Source organism: Microcebus murinus, chromosome 12 (genome assembly GCF_040939455.1).
Source record: "Microcebus murinus isolate Inina chromosome 12, M.murinus_Inina_mat1.0, whole genome shotgun sequence".
NCBI lineage: Eukaryota > Metazoa > Chordata > Mammalia > Primates > Cheirogaleidae > Microcebus > Microcebus murinus.
Window position 1 is genome coordinate 32,054,481 of NC_134115.1, and position 23,298 is coordinate 32,077,778.

The following is a 23,298-nucleotide window of genomic DNA, read 5'->3' on the forward strand; positions in this document are numbered from 1 at the left end:
TTCACCCCCAGTCTTTATTCCAGAAAGCTCACCTCCCCCTGTGTCCTGCCCAGGATAGCCTGAGTCTGATTTTCTCCAAGAATTGAGATCAATTTTCACTTGAGGCATCTGGACACAACTATAAAAAAATGTCCATAAAATGGACAAGAATTCTGGAGGTTGGGAGTCTCGAGAAAAGAACTGTCAGAGAAGAAGAATCCCAAGAGCTTGCTTCTGGTAGAAGGGTCCTATGCTAGGAACATCTTGTAGCCCAGGAATAAAGTAACAATGCCCATGTGCGCACACACACACACACACACACCCCACACACACAATCAGATTCATCATATTTCAGTCATGCTATTGACCGTCACACTTTCCCACATGTTTACTCTCAGGGGGCAGGGGGAGCACTTCAGCATTGCAGCTCTCACTATCATCAGGACATGGCTTCATACTGGAAGAGTTTATGCAATACAAAGCCTACTGAATCCACCAGTTCAACAGTGGGGCCTCATCATACTCTAAGAAAGAGAAATTCCCATCAGTGCACATGTATTGAACACCTACTGCATGCAGGAGAACCTAATAGACAAACGGACTGAGAGTGAAAGTAGATGCACAAGATGTGTGCAAGCCAGTCCTTAAGACCCTTTGGGGGAAAGCACGATAAGCAAAATATTGATTCAAAATTGGCAAATCGAAATTGCCAGGTGCAGCGAATCATGATTTTGCTTCACTGCCATCACAATAATCAAGCTGAATGTTTTCACAATTCACACAGACCTATTGTACGATAAGGCCTCTGAGACAAAAGACAACTATGTGTACCAACTCTCCAGGAAATGAGCTTATCAGCAATTAAGTCCATGACTGAGTCATCAACAGCTCAGAAAATGTTTATTCCCAAACCACCGGCAGAGGCAGCAGATTGGACAGGGAACCAGTAACACTTTTTAGGGAAAAAGAGAAAGCAGCAGCAAGTTGGGGCATCAGTAGAGACGAATGTCAGGCAACTCTTCCCAAGAATGTGACCATATAAGATACTGGGTGGAGAAGCCTGCAATATACTGCCTATTTTCTTTTGGTTTATCTGCAGTTGCTATATTTTAATTCAAAGCTATGTTATTACTTATATTATGAATAAAAGAACAAAAAGCTTACTCTGGCAAACAGCTGCTCCACAGCCCTCAGCCTTGAACACTGGCTATATCCTCCTCCCACCATGTGTCTATCCTGAATCCTCGAATTGGCAATGTTTCCATTTCAGCCTCTCTGGTTTTGGCAACGGTAATGCTTATTCTTTTGTGCTTAGCTCCGTCGTCTGCTTTAATATTCTCTTTTGTAAGAACCTATCTGTTTCCTCCTTGTTTCTGAGCTTAGGTAGTAAAATAATAACAGTTTTATTCTCTACTTGGAGCCACCATCACCCCCTAACGTATTATGACAGTGCACATACAAGGGCTTCATAAACAGTAAAGCAATGTGCAAATGTTAATTGATGTGATTATAAGTAGCTGTTCTAAGTAGCTCACGTTGAATTCTAATCACAAATCCTGTTACTAGGTCGAAAATAAAATAAAATTGCCCTCCTTGCATCTGTGATGACTGAGCTGTTCAGACACAATGCTGTTATGACAGCTGGGAAGCATTTGAAAAGGAGCTTCTCTTCACTTGGTGTGTCAGATGGTCATTTAAAAAACTGGGTTCTGTTTTTTTTTTATATATCAGAATTGGCTCACATTCAGCAGGCATTTGCCCCCTGCTATGAGAGAGACTCAGGCAAGCAGCAGGGGGTGGGACATCAAACCTGGAGCACAGGGACCTGGTTACAACGCAAACCCTGAGGGAGGCTTGCAAGGATAGTCAGGCAAGAGGGAGGCGTTTGCAATACAAGGCCACTTTTGACAAGGGACAGGTGGTGATCCTGGCAGCTGATTAACTTCAGAGAGAGCCAGCCAAGGACCTTGGATGTGCTGGCAGGAGGGCAGGGCTGTCCCAGAAGTGCTGGAAGGGAGCTGGTGGTGACAGGGCTCCATTGCCTACCTGGGGGCCTAAGACAAGGTAGGCACAAATGTCCCATCTCCCACTGCTGTTCTCCTAGGTATCTTCCACCCCCTCATAGGTCAACCCCATGCAACAGATACTTCCAGACTCATGAGAACTCAATTTAGACTCCATTTATCATGGCTACTACCTAAGGAGCAACTGCTTATCATGAGCTCAGTAGCTGTTAGGTGAAGCTGCAAAAATCTACTTCTCTCTCTGTTGCCAAATTCCTGGCTTTGCAGACATAAAATAAGATGGAAGGTATAAGGCCACTTGTGCCAAAAGGTGGAGAGAGGGAAGAATACGTGTGTATTTGATGTACATGTGGAAGAATGGACAAGAAACACTAGCCTTGGTTTCTTTGGGGGAATGAACTGGAGGGCTGGGGGCGGGGGGAAACAGGGGGCAGATGGGGACGTCATTGTGTATCCTTTTTACTTTTTGAATTTTGAACCATGTGAATGTGTTGACAATTCAAAAGTTAAATTTAAGTAATTGCCAGCATTGTGACCGTCTGTCACCTGGCTTATGATGGCTGATGTGGTGAGGGTTTTGACTTCCTTGATGGTCATGCCTTTTGGGGACCTGGCATTATCATTGACTGCCATTAGTGGCACAGAACATTTCTGGTTTTGTGAAGAAAAAATTTATTTATTTTGTCTTTCTCTTTTTGTCCATATCTCTCCTTGGCATGTGGTTTACTATCACTTTACATGGGGATTCTGGTTGGCAGAAATTTGTCCTGGGGGTGGGCTGTCAGGCAGGTGTATCTTCCCAGCTTTGAGGCTAAAATTCAGGAAAGGACTCCAGCCCACACACAGACCAGGCTGGGGACCCATGTCCAACCAAAGCTGGAGGGAATGAGGTGTGATACATGTTGTCGAGGCAGAGATTCAGATACAGAGACCTCACTCCTACCCCATTTTTCTGTTCTTTGCATCAAAACTCCTGGAAAGAGCTGTCTAGATTTTCTACTTTTGTCACATCTTCTTCACTCTTCACCCTTGAAATGGCTTTCAAAGTCACTGACAACATTCATGTTACGTGTTCCAATGGCCAAATCTCTGTTTCTGCCATTTTTGACCTCGCAGCCACCTTTGACACAAATTGTTTCTCTCTCCTTCCTGAAGCGATTTCTCCTCTTGTCCCACGTCACTGCGTGCCTCTTACCTTCCTGGGAAAAACTCTCTGTCATTTTTGAAGACCTTTTCGCCTCTCTCCAGCTCTCAAAGATTCTCTGCTCCTGGCTCCCTTCCCTACATAATCCTCCAAGGAATCTCACCCAGTCCTGTGCTTTAATTATCATCTGTATGTTTCCTGGCTCTCCAAACCCTCACTACAGGTAGGGCTTCTCCTGAGTTCCAGACACATGCATCTAACTGCCTGCTTCACACCTCTGCTCAGCGCCAAGTGGCCATCTCAATCCCAGCCTACTCACAGCCCAACTCTTGATTTTCCCTCCCAAACCTGCTCCTGTCCCAGCCTTTTCCACCTGAGTAAATGGCACTGAGTTACTCAGACCAAAACCCTGGGAGTTGACCTCTGATTCTTCCTTCCCTCTCTTACTAACAGTCAATCTACCAGCAAGTTCTGTGACTGCTGTCTCCAAAATAGACCCCAAACTAGGTTGCTTTTCAGCATCCTCACTACTAAAAGCCTAGTCCTAACACCCGTCTCTCATTTGTTCTATGGCAACAGGCTCCTAAGTGGTTTTCCTGTTTCCATTCTTGCTCATATACTGGTCTGATTATCAAAAGTAACCAGAATGAACACCACACGGGATCAGTCCAATCTGCTTCAAACCTTTTAATTGCTGTTCCCTCTGCCAAAATTCTTTTCTCTAAATCTTTATGAGGCCACCTCCTCCTCATCAGCTTGACTATCAGTACTCCAGCGAGGCTTCCCTGAGCACTGCTGCTCAAGTAGCAGCCTCCAAGGCACTCTGCACACGGTTTCCCAGTGTCATTTTCTTCATAGCACTCATCATTTCCTTACTTGCTCATATGTTTATTGCATGCATCCTTCCCACTAAAATGTAAAAGGGAGGACTTCATCTTGTTTATTTATGTTATCCTCAGTGCCCGGAATCATGCTGTATTGTTTAGCATAGGATTGATAATTCTTCAATGAAACTATTTATTCCCAGGGCTCCATGGTTTAAAACAACACAGGTTTATTTTTTTGCTCAAATTATATGTATAACATAGGTTGACAGGGGAGATCGTCTCATGATAGGTATCCCACGAAGGAGGCTACACCATGGGATGACATTGTTAACTCAAGAGGACTTTCACAATTAACTGAGGGAGAAGGAAGAAAAGCCTGGAGAAACTCAACTTTCTCTTAAATGCTCCTTCATGGAGGTGACAGGCATCATTTCTGCTCACAATGTATGGATCAAGGAAGTCACAAGGCCATGCCTAACTTCAAAGGGCCTAGGAAATGAACTTCTCTTACATTTTTGGAAGGAGAGGAAAACTGGAAACATTCGCAGATGGCACTTACTTCTCCCACAATGCCTACCTGGGAGGAAGCACTCCATAAATATTAAAAATCAAATGGGAAAGAAAGAGACCCAGTAATCAGATACAAGTACAAAGCAGAGACCTGGATTCCATGCACAACACAGAGATTTATGAAAACTGGAGCACCAGGTGAGAACAGGCCAAGCAGCTGACTTGGGACAGAGTTACCTGTACACTGGATTAGGGTTCTGGATACTTCCTAACCAGGAATAGAACAGGTTTCACAGATGGGACAGAAAAAATCTGCTTGGTAGAATGAGACTGATTTCCACTGAGAATTCAGTGGAAACTAGCACCTCGAGCTGGGACTCTGTTTTACTGAAGAACCTGAGACCACCGGGCAGGTCTGCTGATCTCAGAGTATGACTCACAGAGGGGTGTGGCTCCACCAGGTCTGGGTGCCTCTTAGGAATCTGGGTTCCTGAAAGACCCCTGAAATCCTGAGTACTTCCCTGTATCTCAACAGAGATGGCCTCAGATCGTAGAGGATCAAAAGATTTCCCCTTTTGAAACTCCTTCTACTCATGAAGTCTATACCACAACCCTATGGAACTAAAGGAGATGACTGCAACCATTCACCAACTAAGCAACTATTAGCAGCTTCAGGTTCATTTCACTTCACCCTTGAAGTAAGTCTTTGAGATGTGTGTTAGTATCCATGTTTCTAAGAAAACCGAGACTTAGATTAAATAAGGAATCAATGGCTTTGGTTTTCCCGGTGAGTTTTCTTATCCTAATAGAAGGCATTCAATAAGTGATTACTGGTGAATATTCACAGACGATTTTTATTTCTTTGAGGGTTAGGACACAGTCTTCTGATGCTCCCGGGATTGGAACAGTACAGAGCACTCTGCAACCAATGGCGTGCCAATGGATTAGCTGATGTGTCAAATACGGTAAAAATTTGTGCCTATTCTTTTCTGAAATTACACCTCTGGTGTTCAGGATTAAGAACATGGCAGTGCTTTGAGGAAAAAAAAAAAAAGAGAACAAGAAGGCAAGTTTTAATAAAAAGGGGGTGAGGGTTGTAATGGTTGTCACAACAGGAGAGTTGAACAGAACACACTCCCTTGCTACTCAAAGTGTGATGTATGGCTAGCAGCACTGGCCTCACTAGGCAGCTTATTAGCAATGCAGAATCTCAAGCCACACCCCAGACCTACTGATCCAGACTCTACATTTAACAAGATCTTCAGGTGATTTATATGCACACCAAAGTTTGAGGAGTAGCTCTCTCGAGACCACCTGTATCTCCATGTTGGTGCTGCCCTAGTTCAGCACCAACATCTCCAAATGACTACGAGGGCCCAGGAGATCATGGAGCATCACACCTGTTCCCTATCTGACCATTGCTTAATGGACCCGCATTTAAGTGCCCAGGACAGCCCTCTGCAGCTGTTGTCGGTTTAATCCCTACATCTCCCCCTCTCCACATGTGTGTGAACCTGGTTTGACTGATTCAAAACTCGTGCTCTTAGCCCCTCCACTGTTGAAGGACTTGGTTCTGGAGTTTTTGTTTTGATGAACACATCCTTTCACTCTGATTTCTGGGCATTCCTAATACCTGGGAAACTATACCAACAGCCGTTGGTGCTTCCAGTGTATAACTGCATTTGTTGTTTCCTCCAAATTGTTTATGTCCTGATAAGTTACCTACACGTGGGATTTTCATTACTTTCCTTATTACATTTTAACAATAATGAATTATGTTTTCCATGAGGATGACATACTATAAATATTAAACTAATGTGTTTTTATTTCTTTTTTAAAAAATCATCATCCTTTAGTTCTTCCTTTACATAGGCTTTTTGGCCCAGGGCAGTAGAGGATGAATAAATGAAGGAATGCATAAATGAATGAGGTGATTTATGTAGCAAGACAATATGTTTAAAATGAAGCCACGTATGGTGAGTAGATTTTTCTAAATTCTTTTCATATATTAGGGATTCAGCCAGAAGTTTCTCCTATAAAGTGGATAAGATGTCACTCCATATTTGATGCCTAAATTTTGCAGCTGCCCTCCTTAGATAGAAGATAAGATTATGAAGTAAGGGAAGGAATAAATAGTCACCCCTTCTGCTCTTAAAGAATTGCAGGCTGCAGAGGGAAGAGAGACTGGCTGATGGGGGTTAAGCATGTGTCCCTCTTCTTTTGTGTTGGAAACAGTGGTTTTAGAAAGTGTATAATCATGAAGAGGGAAAGAGAAACAAATAATCCATTTCATATGATAACAGCTACATTCAATGAGCTGGGCTCATTGAATATAAGTGCTTCATATATATCATTTCATTCAACCTTCACAAGAATCCTAGCTATCATTCATTCAACCCTCATAAGAATCCTACCGTTATTACTTTTAGCAGATAAAGAAACTGAAGCTTAGAGAAAGCAAGTGTCTGGCCCAAGTTTATGTCTCTCCTAAATGGCAGAACTAGGATTTGAACACAAGTATGTCTAATTAAAGAGCCTGCACCTTCTAACCACCATGCTACAATGTCACTTTCCATAACAGTTGATCTAGAATTGGGTTGCTCTGCCTACCTATAGTCTCTACTTCCTTGACTCCCTCCTCCCTCCTCCCTCTGCCACCAAAGAGATACAAATCGGATTAGATCATTCCTCCACTTAAAAAATGGCTCCTTAGTACCTGCCTACAAGATAAAGTCCTAAGTCAACATGGCATACAGTTAAGGGAGGAAAAGCTAAATGGAGTCATATAGGATGGATACTTGTGCAGTGAGCAATTACTCTTCTCATTGCCAATGTCTTCCCCCATTCCATTAGATAAGGTCATTCATTCAATAAGCTTTTGAAATGATAGCACTTCTTGAATGGTGTTTATCTTCTCCACATATGGATATTCAATTTAAACAAGGATCTATGGCTAGGGCATGTGATCGGTACAATCACACAGGGTTCCCTGCTCAGAAGTGTGTAAGGTTTAGTGCTCTGTGGTCACTGTCTTGAAATCTTTAATAATTATATCTTTAAATTTGCATTTGTATATGAAGTATGATGGGCCAATGGAGCATAAGCCAGAGACTTAAAGCCCCAGCTCATGGGTGGTCCTGCTCCCTGGCTGCCTCTCTGGGATGAGTTTTCATCCATGTGCCAAACCCTGGGCCCTGCCTGGCCTCCCCTTCCCTGCTCTTGCCCCTTGACTGTTGCAGCAACCAAGTTGCGCTGGTGGTGGTGGGGCTTGAGTTCTGCTGTTGCACTCTGGCCCCAGTGGGGGTCTGAGCACAGGTACAGGAATGGTTGTGTCCAGACATGTGTCCTGCTGCTTCAAGAGTGGGACAAGACAATGCCAGTCCCTGCCAAGGGCTGGTAGTGTCACAGTGTGTTCGGTAGGCAACTCTGTGAGGCCCTCTTGCCCACCCCAAATCCAGGTATTGGTAGGTTGCAATCTCTTGGGTGTCACCTGGCCACTGTGGATTGGAGCAATAGGACCATGAAAAGGAGTGATTGACCCATCCCACCCCACCAGGGCTCCACATTTTTTTGAACTGAGCCCTACAAATAACGTAGCCTGCTCTGTCTATGGCTTTCCGATGTGTCTCTTTGAATATAGAACTGTCAAGTCATAATAAAAATGTGACATTAATGTGTTACCTTCAAGGGTGTTGAGTGCAAGACACTAACAATTTACTAAGTTTGGGCTTTTGCACTGACCTATATTAATGTGTGATTTCATGCTATTTTGCATGGCAAGGAAAATTTTTCAAAATTCATTTGATTGCAAGATCAATGTGAAAATGTATTATCTGCCTGCCTAGAGCATGGCCAACTGTTGACCTCTCCAATTAAGTAGACCTGAGAATGAAAATTCAATTACAATGAACAAACGTTTCTTGAACACTTTCAATGTGTGAGGCTCTATGCTGGGCCCTGTGGGGAATATGCAGATGTGTGAGATTTGTTCCTGTCTAGGGGGTGCTTGCAAGCAAGTTGGAGGAAGCGCAGATACATGCATGGATAACTGGCATCACATGCTATCCTAACTTATGAAAGCAGAGGAAATGGAATTAGTGAAACTGGATTGTTTGTAGGCAGCCCCTCATAACAGACAATGCTGGTTCCATGCTGTATGTCCATTCCCTTTCTTTGGGAATGGAACCCTGGTTTTATTCCCAAAGTTATAGAACTCCAATTCAGTGATAAATCTTAATTGGTTTAGCCCCTTTTGTAATCCTATGCTTGTTAGTGATTGGTTTAGAAGTGGCCATGTGACTCAATTCTGGCCAATGAAACATAAAGAAAAGTCTCCGGGTTACTTTTGGAAAGGTTTTCTTGTAGTATAGAGAGCTTCAAAGGTTGACAGCACAGACTCTGGAGTGGATTGACTGGTTTAGAATGCTAGGTCCATTGCCAACTAGCTGCATATCATCAGGAAAGTTACTTAAGCTTCCTGCCTCTACTTCCTCACCTGTTAAATAGGGTTAATGATAGCACATACCTAATGGGGTTGTTGTGATCAACTTCCTTGGTCACCCTGTGCTTGTGATGGGGGCCGACGTGGGATGCAGAGCAAAAGAAGGAAAAAAATCTCAGTTCTTGACAAAATCACTGAGTAATCAATCCTGAGCCCACTGTACCTCTGGACTTCTTGCTGTGTGATATGATAAATTTCCTTATTGTTTAACATAGTCTCTGTCAGGATTTTGTGTTACTGGCAGTCAAGGCACAATTTAACCTCTACAGTGATGTACTGGTGTGTGTCCTGGAGTTCCTTAGCTTGTGTGTTTTTGAAGTCCCCTATGTGTGTCCTAACTGCATACCCCAAGACATGGGCTGCCTCAGAGCAGTTACCGATATCAGTTCTGGCCAACTTGCTGCAACTCCTCATCATTCTGGCTGTACCTTTACTATGCCTAGAGAGTTTCACAAAAGACTAAGATTTCCAAGGTTTGCCTAAATCCAAAGCTACTATTGATATTCACAATAGGTGTATTAGGCAGGGTTCACAAGAAAAACAGAACCAACAGGTTATACATACAGAAAGACATTTATTGTGAGGAATAGGCTTACACAATTACGGAAGCTGAAAAGTCTCTCAGTCTGCTGTTTGCATGCTGAGACCCAGAATGGCCAGTGGTGAAATTCTAGTTCTACTTCTAAGGTTTGAGAACCAGGGGAGCCAAGGGTGTAAATCCCAGTCCGACAGCAGGAGAAGACGCATGAGCTGGGGCTCTAGCAGGCAGTCAGGAAGCAAAAGAGGTGAATTCCTCCTTCCTCCACCTTTTTGTTCTATTCTGGCCCTCAGCAGATTGAACGATACCCAACCACATTGGGGACGGCAGTTTACTTTACTAAATTCACCTATTCAAATGCTAATCTCATCCAGAGATACTCTCAAAGACATACCAGGAAATAATATTTATGATAGACACCCCTGGTGCAGTCACATTGACTCATAAAATTAACTACCTCAATGAAACACATGCTTTGAGGTCATTTTCTAATACAGTAGCATAAATTTCTACCATAAAATATAATAAATTGACATTTTGATAATCCACCTTGATTCTTAATAATTCTGTAGATACAGGGTTGGAATAATTAGTAAAGTTACTACATTCTCCCACTGAAATAAGCTCCACCCTACATCATATCATTTTTATGGTAACGTTTACTAAGAACTTATTTAAATTTTCAAGACTAAGATGAAGGTGATGAATAGCAATTTTAAAGAATGCAACAGGGAAGTTATTGCATTCATGCACTGAGAGATGCATCCTCTGAGTGGCTAACAAAAAGACAGTTGTTTCCTCACACTCATCTTGTAGCATATATCTATACCAAGTTTGTGCTTTAGGAAAATTACAAATTCATAAGTATTATAGGTCTTCAGGGTTGCTCAGAGAAATAATATTAATTTTAGATCCTTAAAAGTCATGAGTTTCATCTCTTGTGCCCACATCTATAGACTGACAATGGGTTCCTAGAGTGTCCAGCTGAGAAGGACAGTGAGGTCACATCCAGGTGCAGCAGGAAGGAGTGCAGGGATCCATTATTAATGTCTGCCCTGCATGTGGGTGGAGACAGCGGCAGCAGCCATATTTCTGCCATCCAGGGTTTCTGCCTACCATTCTTGAAAGGCAGTTTGAACAACAATTCTAGTTGCTCTGAACTTAGGATCAATCTGTGTAATCAATGTATATTGATTGAGGACCTTTGATGCACTGGGCATACTGCTAGGCAATATGGGAAACTAAAAAAAGAATTGAACACACATCCAGCCCGGAAAGAACTTGAGTTTAATAGAATAGAAAGATGCGTGCGTGTTTGGGGCAGGAAGTGATAAAATGCTGCAAGAAAGGACTGGATAAGAGGAGAAAGCAGAGGACATGTCAAAGGTGGGAAGGGGTACTTTCAGCAAGTGTAGAAGGTGGTCAAGGCATGCTGGTGAGGAGGTACTGGAGCTGAGCGTTGCGGTGATGTGAGTGAGACTGCTCATGTGGACAGAAGGGGAAGACTATTTCAGACTGAGTGGCCAGAAAGAGCAGAAGCACCAGAGTGGAAAGCTGAAAGCTCTGGGTGACTGCCTGACGGATGAGAATATGTAGCTGCTGTTTATTCCACTTCTCCCTACAGAGTGAGCAGGTTGCCTGGTGGGCTTCATTAGATTGTTGTGCTGATGTGACATCCATTTTTATAAGAGTTGTTTGGGCCAGGGGAAAACCTGCTCTTTTGAGAGATCATCTTTCATCACCATTTGACGTGTGACATATAACAAATGTCTCAAAGCAAAGGAGGGGCCTCACTGCTATCTCACGCTGCATGTTTTTTATTGTAAACCTAAGAGAACTGACAAAGGCTCCATCTTTATTTCCTTAATTACACACAGACTCATCGACTCTTGACAATGAAGAGCATTCGTGACATCATATTATTCCATGACATGAATAAGGCAAAAATTCTGAACACATTGCTGAGCTAGGAACTTAGCTGTTGATTTGTTGAAAATATTTGCAGAAATAGTCAGATTAAAATTGCAAATAGAGGATGATTGCTAACATGCTCTTATATCAGCCATACATATTACATATGTAGAAATATGAGGTAGGGTTTTGTGAAATTTCTTTTAAAACACTTCAAAAATGAAAGCAATGCTGTTTGCATTGCTAGAATAATAAAGAGAAACCAAAGAGGAAAAGACATTTGTTCTCCAGGCACATGCAAAAAGCTATAAAGAGCCAATGCAACAAGCGACAAGAAATAGACTTGTCAATAACATTAGGACACAAATTTTAGAGTTAGGAAAGAAAAAGGAAATGAACCTAAATATCCTTGTGAAGTTTAGAATGCATAGATCATGAAGTATATATGACCTTGGATGGCGATGAACTTCCCAGGCCTTCATTTTTCTTATTGCTTGGCTCGTCACTGTCTTCTAAGAAAACCTAAAACAGAGAAGGTGATTCCGTGACACTGAAATAAGTTCTAGCCAGATCCAAAGCTATAAGCAAGTTTTGCTTTCACGTCCTCTTCTTCCCCTTCCTCCCCCTTCCCCATTCCCACTCCCATTCCTTTCCCTGGAGTTTTTGTGGGCAGCCTTAAGTCTATATTTACCCACTATATTTAGTAAGTTTGATTATGCATAGCCTAAATTCAGATCTCAGACGATGATCCAGATTTTTGTTCCCTGAAAGAACTTTTTCTTTTCAATAGGTTTATAGCAAAGACTGAGCACTGACGTATTTTTTGCTACTCAGTAGACTCATTTTGCCTCAGGCCCCTCCCTTTGCTGTTCTCTGCAGGAAAGCTCTGCTCACACACCTGCCCTTGCTGGCTCCTTCCTGACATTTAGATATCTATTCAGATGCCACCTCTTTGGAGAGGTCCCAAGGAGACTCAATGTAAATAACACTCACCTCCAATTCCTGGCCTTGCCAATTTCTAGCATATCGCTCTGCTGTTTTTCTGTAATTCTTTTATGTAGGCCCTTTCTAATCTTTGTAAGTTTTTATGTAATTAAAAAATTGTCTACATATAGTAAACTTTACCCTTTTTAGTATACAGTTATTTGAGTTTTGACAAAGCATACAGCCATGTTTTGGCACCACTACATTTAAGATATATAAAAGTTCCATCATCACTGTCCAACTTTTCCTATACTCCCTTATAACCAACCCTTCCCCTCACCCCAGCTCTGATATGTTTTCTGTATGTATAATGTTGCTTTCCCCAGAATGTCATAAATGGAATCATATAGTATGTAGCCTTGTGAATCTGGCTTCTTTCACTAAGTATAATGTATTTGAGACTCATTCATATTGTTATATGTATTAGTACTTCATTCCTTTTAATTGCTGAGTATTATTCCATTGTATGGATGAAATATAGTTTATTCATTCTCCATTTGAAAGACATTTTAGTTGTTTTCAGTTTTTAGTGATTACCAATAAGGGTGCAATAAACATTCAAATATAGTTTTTAGTATAAATGCAAGTTTTCATTTCACTTGGGTAAATACCTAGGAATGAGATTGCTGGGTCACGAGGTAAGTGAATGTTTAACTGCGTAAGAAACTGTCAAACTGTTTTCCAAAGTGGCTGTACTATTTTGTATTCCCATCAGCAATGAATGAGAGTTCCAGTAGCTTTGCATCTTTGTGAGCACTTAGTATCGCCAGATTCCTTTATTTTAGATATTCTAATTGTGGTATCTTATTATGGTTTTAATTTGCATTTTCCTAATGACTAATGATACTGTACATCTTTTCACATCCTTATTTGCTATTGTGTCTTTTTTGGTGAAGCAAATCTTTTGCTTTTTCTTTTTAATCACTGAGTTTTTTTTATTATTGGACTTTTTTGAGAGTATTATATCACAAGTTCTTTTTATAAAACAGATATTTTTTTTAAGGTTTTTGATTTCCAAATATATGACTTGTCTTTCCATTCTTTTAATGTATCTTTCAAAGATTACAAGTTCTTAATTTTGGTGAAGTATAAATTTGTCATTTCTTTCTTTTGAATTTTTGGGGTATCTAAGAAATCTTTGTTTAACCTAAGGCTGAAAAGATTCTATGTTTTACCCTAGACGTTTTATGTTTTTAGGTTGTACATTTTAATCTATGATGTCTTTTAAGTTATTTCTTTTAGATGGTATGAGATATGCATTAAGGTTCATTCTTTTTATTGCTACCGATATCCAATTAGTTCAGGACCAGTTCTGAAGGATTATCACTTCTCCATTGAATTTTCTTTGCAACTTTCCCAAAAATCAATTGACTTTATATGTTAGGGTCTGTTTCTGACCTACATCTTATTCCATTGACCTACAAGTCTATCCTTTCATCAGTACTGCACAGTCTTGATTACTGTAGCTTTATGGTAAGTCTTGCAATCAGGTAGATATTACTCAGTTTATCTTTTTCAGAAAACTTACCACTAACCGAAATTATTTGTCTGCTTTTTTGGTATCTGATAAGACTCTCTGGAACCATGAAACCAGGGAGTTTGTAGCGATCTCATTCTCTGTTATACCCAGACCCAGACCCTTCCAAATATTCATATTCTTTTTCAAAATCAAAATGGTTCTGTTTGGAATACATAACAAATCATCTGTTTACCTTATTGAAAGAGCTGGAGAGCACAGAACAGAAAAAAATGGAGAAAGAAAGGAAATGAGCATTTTTTAGAACCAATTATGTGAACTGTTAAGTACGTGGACACATTATGTAAATCCTTGCACTCCTGGTGAAGTATGTGTTTGTTATCCCACTTTACAGATGAAAACACTAAGGTCTAGGCTGGCAGCTTAAATAAATTGTCCCGAGTGGGTCAGCATGCTAGTGAGTAGGCAGCCTACCCTCTGTGTCCTTTGCTCTACATGGCATAATCATGTGAAGGTGGGACGGGAATGGCTCCTCCCTTCCCTCAAAATTAAAGAAGGGATCCATATTGCTAATGGGCAATGGGTTTCAAAGATCCCTACCATGTGTGACAACTTGCACACAGCATATACCATTGTAGCTTTGCCTGTCTTTTTCCTCTACTTCAAGGTCAAAATCTCATTTTCTTATCTCTGCTAAAGAATTCTTGGTTTGGTTTCCTCAGTTTCCTCTTCTCTTCAAGATTTTCAATACTATAGACACCTAATGCTTTGAATAAAAGCCTTAGGGAGACATTATATAAATGAGGAAAATGTGTCTTTTTTTTTTTTAAATAAGGAAATCAAGAATGACAGTGTCCAGTAGTTTTATTTGTGTAGTTGATTTCATGTGTGGATTTTTAATTGGCTAATATTGAATAGGTGTAAAGATGGGGAGTTTTTTTTCTGGAAACATTTGTTGTACTCATCTTATTGTGGCAAGTTCTTTGTCTCAGGCAAAATCTGCATAGCTTCTAAAGAGAGGCATGTCTTGGCTTACATGATCTACACATTGGATGAGGCTCAAACAACGTAATTCAAATGGACTCATGTTTTAGGTGGATTGAACTAACTGCCACCTAAAGTCGTTCCTTAGTGAATGAAAGTCAAAGGAGATCATTTTTAAACTCCACATTTTGCAGATGAGAAAACCGAATGCCAGAAAGAGAAAATGTGACTTTGCCTGGGGTCACGCTGCTCATCACAGCCCGGCTGGAAGACTGAGCCCACTTGGAGCTGGAGGATGTGAAGGCTTCCTTTGTAGGACTCTCCCGAGCTCTCTGTTTCACTATCAGATTGTTACATTTATATTGAATTCCATTTAATAGATTATAAAACATTCCACTCCGTATCAGACTTCAAGTCTCCATAGAGAGGAAGATAACTAGTAGATACTTCTTCTCCTTTTAGGAAAGATGAAATTACTCTGAATCTCTTTAACTTGGTCCTCGGGGCAATGGAGATTTTGTAGACATAAGTGTGAAGTGTGTGTGGGGGGGGAGCATTTCTTACCGAAAGAATGGATTCTTTAAGTCGAGGATGCTCTCAGATCTGAAGCCTGTTTGGTTCACCAGTGCCACGATCTGAATGTCATAGCTCTGTCTGTATAGCAAAAAACAAACAAAAAACAAACACATCAGCTCGCAAGGCTGGTTAGCTATTCACATACATCCAAGCCATCCTTAACACACGCATGCTTTGTGAGGGTGAGAGTGTGTTCGGCATCTTATGTATGTTCATGTCTATTTATTTGGATGATATTAATATTGGTAGAGGCAACTGAAAGCCTTGTTTATTCATTAGAAGGGTTTAATAGCTATAATTTCTTGATCTAAAAATTATAAAAGTAAATGGTACTTCTGGTTAATCAAAGCACTTTTGAGGGGCAAGGCGGAAGTTTTACCAACACCAATGACAGAAAATGGCTCTAAGTAACAGAGACACTTTATGAGTCATCATTAAAGTACCAAAACGATCTCAGTCGTGGAAGGATTGGCTGAGCAAAAATCTCAGACTGACACGTAAAATAGCTAACAGATGTGATTGATTCTAAGAGGCCTCAGATGAAGGCTCATGCAATTACAGTGAGAGGATAAGTAATATTAATATAACATATCTTGGATGACTAATCTGAAGGAGTCATATTTGTAGGATTTTATTAGTCATTTTCAATCATACGTATATTTCTTCTGATCATAAAAATGTTACATATTGTAGAAAAATTGAAAAATAGGGACAAATAAAAAAATGAAATAATTCATAATGACAGTAAAGATTCTTTCTGCTTACATCATAGACTATTTCTCTTCTATTTTTTCTCTCTGTGTATTTGTAGATGTAAATGTTTAGCAAAATGATGCTTAAGTATTGCTTCATATCTTCCTTCTTTTACTCAACAGAAGCAAGTGCTATGAATATATATAGGATATATATGATATACAGGATATATATAGGATATACATGATATCCTATATCATAATTCTTGAAAATGTAGTTTTCAATGGCATTACATGAATATAGCACTATTTAATAATTCCCTATTGTTGAATATTTATATTTTTATAATAACATATTATTTGTAATAACAAAAACTTACTTTTTTCCAGCAGAAATGCTATAAAGGACATTCTTGCAATACATGTTTATGCCCTATCTACAATTATTTCCTTAGAATAAACTAGAGGTAGGCTCACCAGGCTAAAGCATATTAATGTATTTAAGGTTCCCAAAACTTATTGCTAAAATGTCTTTCAGAAAGTGTACCAAATACTTCCTCACCTACAAAGTATGAAAGTGTTAATTTTAGTACACCTTTTCCAATCCTTAATATTTAAATATTTGAGGTTAAAATATCATGAAATATTTTTATTTTAATTTTCTTGATTATTAGGCTTTTTTTTTTAATTTCAGAAATTAATGAATGATGTAAAGTCCTCCAGCTCCACTCCCACCCTGTCATTGCCAATAGTGACCTGGGTAGGCTTTAATGTCAGATTCTGTGACGCCAATCATTCAAGTTCTAGATTCTACTGGGACCAAATAAAGAGGAAAACGTAACTATACATTTAAAAAGATCAATTACAATTATGTCATTTGATCCTTTTTCAACTCATCTAACTGACTCACAACACTGTTGTGTTTTAAAATTTTCCTTCTATGATGACTACATCCAGTAGTTCACCACATTTGTGATACTTAAAGACAGATTCCTAGGAAACTAGATGTGGAGACAATAAGCTCCTTAGGAGAGGTCCAAACCTTGCTGGAATTATAGAAAGGCTGAGAGCTCAGCCTGTAAATAAGTCAGGGAGAGACATACCTACACATTTTGCCAAATGAAATCTGCCATCTTGACGCCTGAAGTAATTAATGGAAAACTTAAAGGGCAAATTGAGTACTCTGAGGTATGTGTGAGTGTATTTATGGATGCATATATGGATCAGGTTAGTCACAGCTAAGAACTCAATGGTTTCTGCTGTGGTTGTGAAGAACAATCGGTATATTTTTGCTGTGGAGTCTCTACCAAGGCTCTTCTTCAGAATACTAGGTATGATAACATAGCCCCTTCATGCTCACTTTTCATGCCCACTCCTACTCTCCACCCATGGTTAAATCCTACCTTCCCTAATGGAAGGAAACAGAGAAGCTGAGATCTTCTGTCAAAGCCCTTCTGTGTCTGTGTGGGTGTGTTAGGGGGTGATGTGGGGGAATAGTTAGGTTTCCTGACTTGATCTTGATTCATCTGACTGAGGAGAACATGTCCCCACCTAAAATTGCAGGAAAAACAAGATACTTTAGAAGCAGTGTTATGTTAGTGCCAAGATACCCAGAGGGTCAACCCCAAACCCAATAGTTATAGTACAATGTTTATAAAGCGACTGCTCATGGATACTCCTCCCAGACTGTGTCTACAGAACCCTAAATAACTACTAATTCTTTTGTACCAGTTATTTGGCAATATGCATTTTTAAGAAAGCCTGGTTGATAGACTTAGTCATTTTAAACTTTATAGAGGCAGAACAGGTGGCTTAAGTGGGGATGTATCTTAGTTCAAGGATTGACTATAAAACCATTGCTTTGTATACCAACATTTCTTTTGTAATATCCAAGAAGATATTGGGGATGTGGGAGCAACATATGCAGGAGAGTATGGTAATTCACGATGATTTTATCTTACAGAAAATCCCCCAATAGTGGAATATAGGCTTAGTAGTGCTGACCATCAAGGAAGAATGGGATGAAGAAACACAAGTGGCACAAAGCTTGGGAAAAAGTGACCCAAATTGCTGAGGATTTACTGATAGATAAAGGAAGGAATGAGGAACCTCGGCAGGCCTGGACCCTAGACAAGTGTTCTTCAAAGAGGTTTGTCCTTGCCCTAGAGAGAATGTGGGATGATACACTGGGGTATGGAATAGAGTATTGAACTATTATCTTTAAGTTTTTAGTTAGTTGTTATAGTGGCTTGAATTGTGTTTTCCACCCCAAATATTAATATATGTTCAACTCCTAACTACTGGTACTTGTGATTGTGACCTTGTTTGCAAATAGGGTTTTGCACATGTAACCAAGTTAAGATGGGGTCGTCCTGAATTAGTGTGGGCCCCAAATCCAATGGCTGGTGTCCTTTTAAGAAGAGGAGAGGGCACACAGGGAAGAAGCCCACGTGAAGACAGAGGCAGAGAGTGGAGTGATGCAGCTACAAGCAATGCCAAGGCTTGCCATGTGCCACAAGCAGCTAAAAAACAAAAGGCAGCTTCTTCCCTTGAACTTCCAGAGGGAATGTGGCCCCGGCTGACACCTTGATTTCAGACTTCCTGACTCCAGAAACTGTTAAGAGGATAATTTTCTCTTGTTGTAAGGCACCCAGTTTGTGGTAAGTTGTAGGGCAGCTCTAGGAAACGAATGCAGTTGTTTACCAAATACATGTAGAACACCAGTGAATTCATTGGATTCTAATTAACTACTAAGGGGTAAGATATTTGTTATGTTCACCTAATTCTTCAGGCTTTCCAAAGATGGGATGGTTCAATAAGACTCTCATTACATCTTAAATAATGGGATACAACATGAGTGAGCAAATGCCAACCATGTGATAGACACATGGGTCAGAGCGAGAAGAATCTGAGTAATATTGCAGAACAAAAATATGTCATCTAAAGCTGCACCACACACTCTATGTCTCCCCGTGCCTAAGCATGTGAAACAATTTCCTCCCACAATTCTTCTGATGCAGTTAGCCAAATACATAGCTATTGAGAAGTTTTATTTCATGTGAATTCCAAGGTAAGGCAGTTTAATTATGACCATTAGAAGTAGCACTTGAAACTTCCAAAGCTTTAATTATTTGATCAGCATTTCTTTTAGTTTTATAAATCACAAAGCTTGTCAACCTCTCTCCAAACCAAATCCCCTGGCAAAACTGGGTATAGCAGGTCTTTATAGGGATCCAAAAATAAAAATGATGTTTCAAAATATTTTGGCACAAGATCAGTGGCTGAGTTAGATCCAACAATCAGTCTATGTTTATTTTTTCAATGCATCCTTTTGATTTCTATTTTTGTATATCTTAAGATATATATATGAATTTCTAAATATATATATACACATAGATCTGTCTATGCATGTGTATAGGTATATACAGTGTGTCTGTATGCATGTATAAATATATAGATATATATATAGAGAGAGAGAGACAGGGAGGAAGGGAGAAGAGAAACATTTATTAAATAGTTCTGGGCTTTCTATTGTTATCTTTACTGTAACACATGCACATAATTAAAAGATCAATATTGGTATACCTGGGGGAGACATATATATAAAGTGTTTTAATTTATAGTTACACATGATCAAGAAACTTTAAAGACGACTTCTGTGAACTTTAAGGATATCAATTTCATAAAGTTAATAAAAAAAAGATAGGTTCTATTTTATTGCCAGAGCAATAAAATGAATGACAGATCCAGAATGATGGGAGGCTGTCAAAAATAAAATGTTAACAATACAATCATAAATGGTCCTGGCGGGGAAGAAAAGGGCAGTCATTGTCACACCTGCGTGGTTGCATAGGGAGTTCTCCCAGGAGTTCAGAGTTTAAAAGAATATTTGACAATAAAGGAGGGGGAGATCCTATCCCAGGCAGTACAAAGGGATAGCACCTTACTGAAAAAAATAGCATGAAAACACTGACATTCAGGAAGTGCTGAGGCTTTTAGAAAATACCAAGGAAAATAAGACTTTTAAAACAAAAACATCTGAAGGGCTACATTGAGAGTAAGAAAGAGAATAAGGGAAGAGAAATCGGGACTAGGATTGACTGTGGGATTTCTATGTGTTAATCACTCTACTCTGTTCTGTCTTTTAATATTTGCAAAAGCCTGTGGGGACAATGATTATATATGTTATTTACAGATGATGAAGTAAGGAAACTGGGATGCTAGAGAGATTCGTTAACTTGCCCAAGGTCACTCCAGTATTAAACAGCATGTAGAAGAGACTGGATAGAACCAAGACAGAGCAGATTCCAAAATATGGTCTCCTTTTACCACACAAGGGTGCTGATCTAATAAGACAAAGCACTTCCTCCCTCCTTCTTTTCTTCCTCCTGCAAAGGATTGCATGCCCATGATATCTTAGCTGCTTCGTTCAATTATGCCAGACTAAGTTCTCAAAAGGGAGGATTGTCTGCTCCTGATGCCTTCATTCAGTCATCCCACAACATTGCTGAGACTCTGAAATGCATTCAGTGAAGAGGGATACACCATAGAATAGGACTCAGTCCCTCTATTTAGGAAGCTCACAAGAAGGCAAATAATAGTAACATCAGTGCAATAATAAAGGCATGGAGGGCTGTAGGAGCCCTGGGAATCATGAGGCAGGTATGAGAGGTAGTTGGTTTGCCTTCTTCTTACCTAGCAGGGGAAATGGAGAGAAGGGTAGAAAAATATTCCCAGTAAGGATGAAACCCAAGATACGTACAGAAAAAGTAATGGAATAAAAAGATGATTTAAATTCATTCACTTACTTATACCCTAAAATATTTAAAAATATAAATATTTGAAGGCAAAAAAAAAAAAAGATGTTATTCAGGTTTGCACTAAAGCAGAAAGGGCAAAGTCCAAAACTCCAGGCAGATGTTGGCTATTGCTCTTTGAACTTTTTTTTTCTTTTTTTTTCTTTTTTTTTTTTAGAATTGGTCATTAAACAGATGGTTTATAAAGATTTAGAAAGAAAGTGGTAACTTCCAGGATGAACATGGCATAAGTCAGCATTTTCTACTTTTCCTCCTGGAAGCCATCCAAAAGCAAGGAGAATAGATACTGCAGATGGCAGACCTCATTTTCTATAAAACCAGGAGAAAGCTATCTGCAGTCTGCAACATATGGATAATGGCTGTAAAAGCAGTTGAGATTGGTTAGAAGCCACATGGAAAAAAGTACAAAAGAAGTGCAAAGAGTGACAAGAGATCCCAGGGGAAGTACAGCTCAGAACATGCTCACAAAAATACAGCACCTGAAGATAAGGAGCATTTTATGAAATGTGAAAGGTATAATCCTTATTTGTAATGTCTTGTGCAGGAATTGGGTTGAGCGGGGCTTTGAGAGCAGAAACATTTCTGGAACCGGAATGTGGTGAAACCACCTAAAGAATACAAGAGGAGCCATTCTTGCAGGAAGTAGTGGGACTCTGAGGCAGCACAGAATGAGAGAGAGACTGAGTCGAGAACAGCTGACGCATGAAGACTGTCACACCTCTCCCTGCCATGGGAACTTCTATCTGTAAATAGCTGCCCAGAAAGGTCCCATAATTTGATGATGAATAATAATAAGACCGAAATAATAAGGGAGAGGGAGATTTATTATCAGAAAAAAAAAGTAGAAAAAGTGTAGCAAAATTTACAAATACACGAAAAATGCATATCGGATAACTGATGCCATGGCACAAACAAAAAATGTAAGAAAATATTTCATCGCAAATTTTAAAACCATAATTAAGCCCTCACCTCTATAGAGGAAACAATAACTTATGCAGAAATACAATAACTCAAGGAAGAGAATAAGAACATTCATCTCAATGTGCTGATATGAAAATGTCTTTTTTTTTTTTTTTTTTCTGAGACAGAGTCTTGCTCTGTTGCCTGGGCTGGAGTGCCATGGCGTCAGCCTAGCTCACAGCAACCTCAAATCCCTGGCTTCAAGTGATCCTCCTGCCTCAGCCTCCTGAGTTGCTGGGACTACAGGCGCTCACCACTATGCCTGGCTAATTTTTTCTATTTTTAGTAGAGATGGGGTCTCACTCCTGCTCATGCTGGTCTCGAACTCCTGACCTCACGAGATCTTCCTGCCTTGGTCTCCCAGAGTGCTAAGATTACAGGCGTGAGTCACCACGCCTGGCTGGAAATGTCTTTGAGATGTGTTGTTAAGTGAAAAATTTAAGAAGTAGAAAACAGATATAGAAAGTTATCGTTTAGACATAAAAGCAGGGGAAAATAAATAAGTAAATGTACAAACTTCTATCATTATGGTTTTTGTAATTGTATATCTAAAATGAAACTCTGAAAGGATATGCAAGAAACAATAACAGTAGAGGTATGATGGGGGCAGTGGAGGGGCATGAATGGTGTCCACACTGGGAGGAAGACTTTTTATTATATATCTTGTTATATATTTTTATTGTGAATGGTGTGACTATATTCTGTCTTCAAAAAAATTAAATAACCCTTTAAGGAGACAGAAAGTCATGATATCTAGAGATCTAGCACAGTTTCACTAAGAAATTAAATAATGAATGCTATGTTCAAGTAGTTTCATTTCCTTTTTAGAGGCAGGGTTATTGAACTGGGTTATGAGTGTGAAATCAGAAATTAAGCTTATTTGGAGATCACATGCGACAAAGGTTGTAGCATATTTCCTTCTGAGTGGACAGAGGAATGTGGGCTAGGTATGAATGCAAGCAGGTGGATTTTGCGCTACTTCCATGACCAAATTCAAAGGGTGTGCATTAGGCTGGATATATGCAACCTCTGAAGGAAGATTATATCCTTGATCTTTTTCTGCTTAATATTTAAAAAATAAAGATCCCTATTTAATTTACATATGACATAAAATGGTAAGAATCACTAATATACCACACAAAAGAATTTTAAAAATAAATAAAATAATCCATTGGCTCTAGCAAAGATCCCAAAACAGCAGATGAATGCATGAGTGGAATAAATACAAAAATTAGTACTAAAGCTGACAAAAGTCAGCTGCATACTAGAAAAAGGGAACATCTGATTTAAAAGTAGATCATGTGAAAATATACTTTTTGGCTTTAATTGACTATAGACTCTAGAAAAGTACACACCAAACTTAATTTAAACTTA

The 23,298-nt window shown here is 39.7% G+C and overlaps 1 protein-coding gene across 1 annotated transcript in view; it reads right to left on the reverse strand.

Annotated features, from left to right (window-relative positions):
* Window positions 1–286: 286 nt before the first annotated feature.
* Window positions 287–23,298, reverse strand: part of LOC105856043 (histone-arginine methyltransferase CARM1-like) — a 248,807-nt gene continuing 225,795 nt past the window's right edge. Inside the window, exons 12-13 of the mRNA XM_012737456.3 lie at window positions 15,444–15,533; window positions 287–11,956 (exon numbers count right to left, since the gene is read on the reverse strand). Of these exons, the coding sequence (XP_012592910.1) occupies window positions 11,947–11,956; window positions 15,444–15,533 (100 nt within the window). The 3' untranslated portion in view covers window positions 287–11,946. The remainder of the gene's footprint in view (window positions 11,957–15,443; window positions 15,534–23,298) is intronic.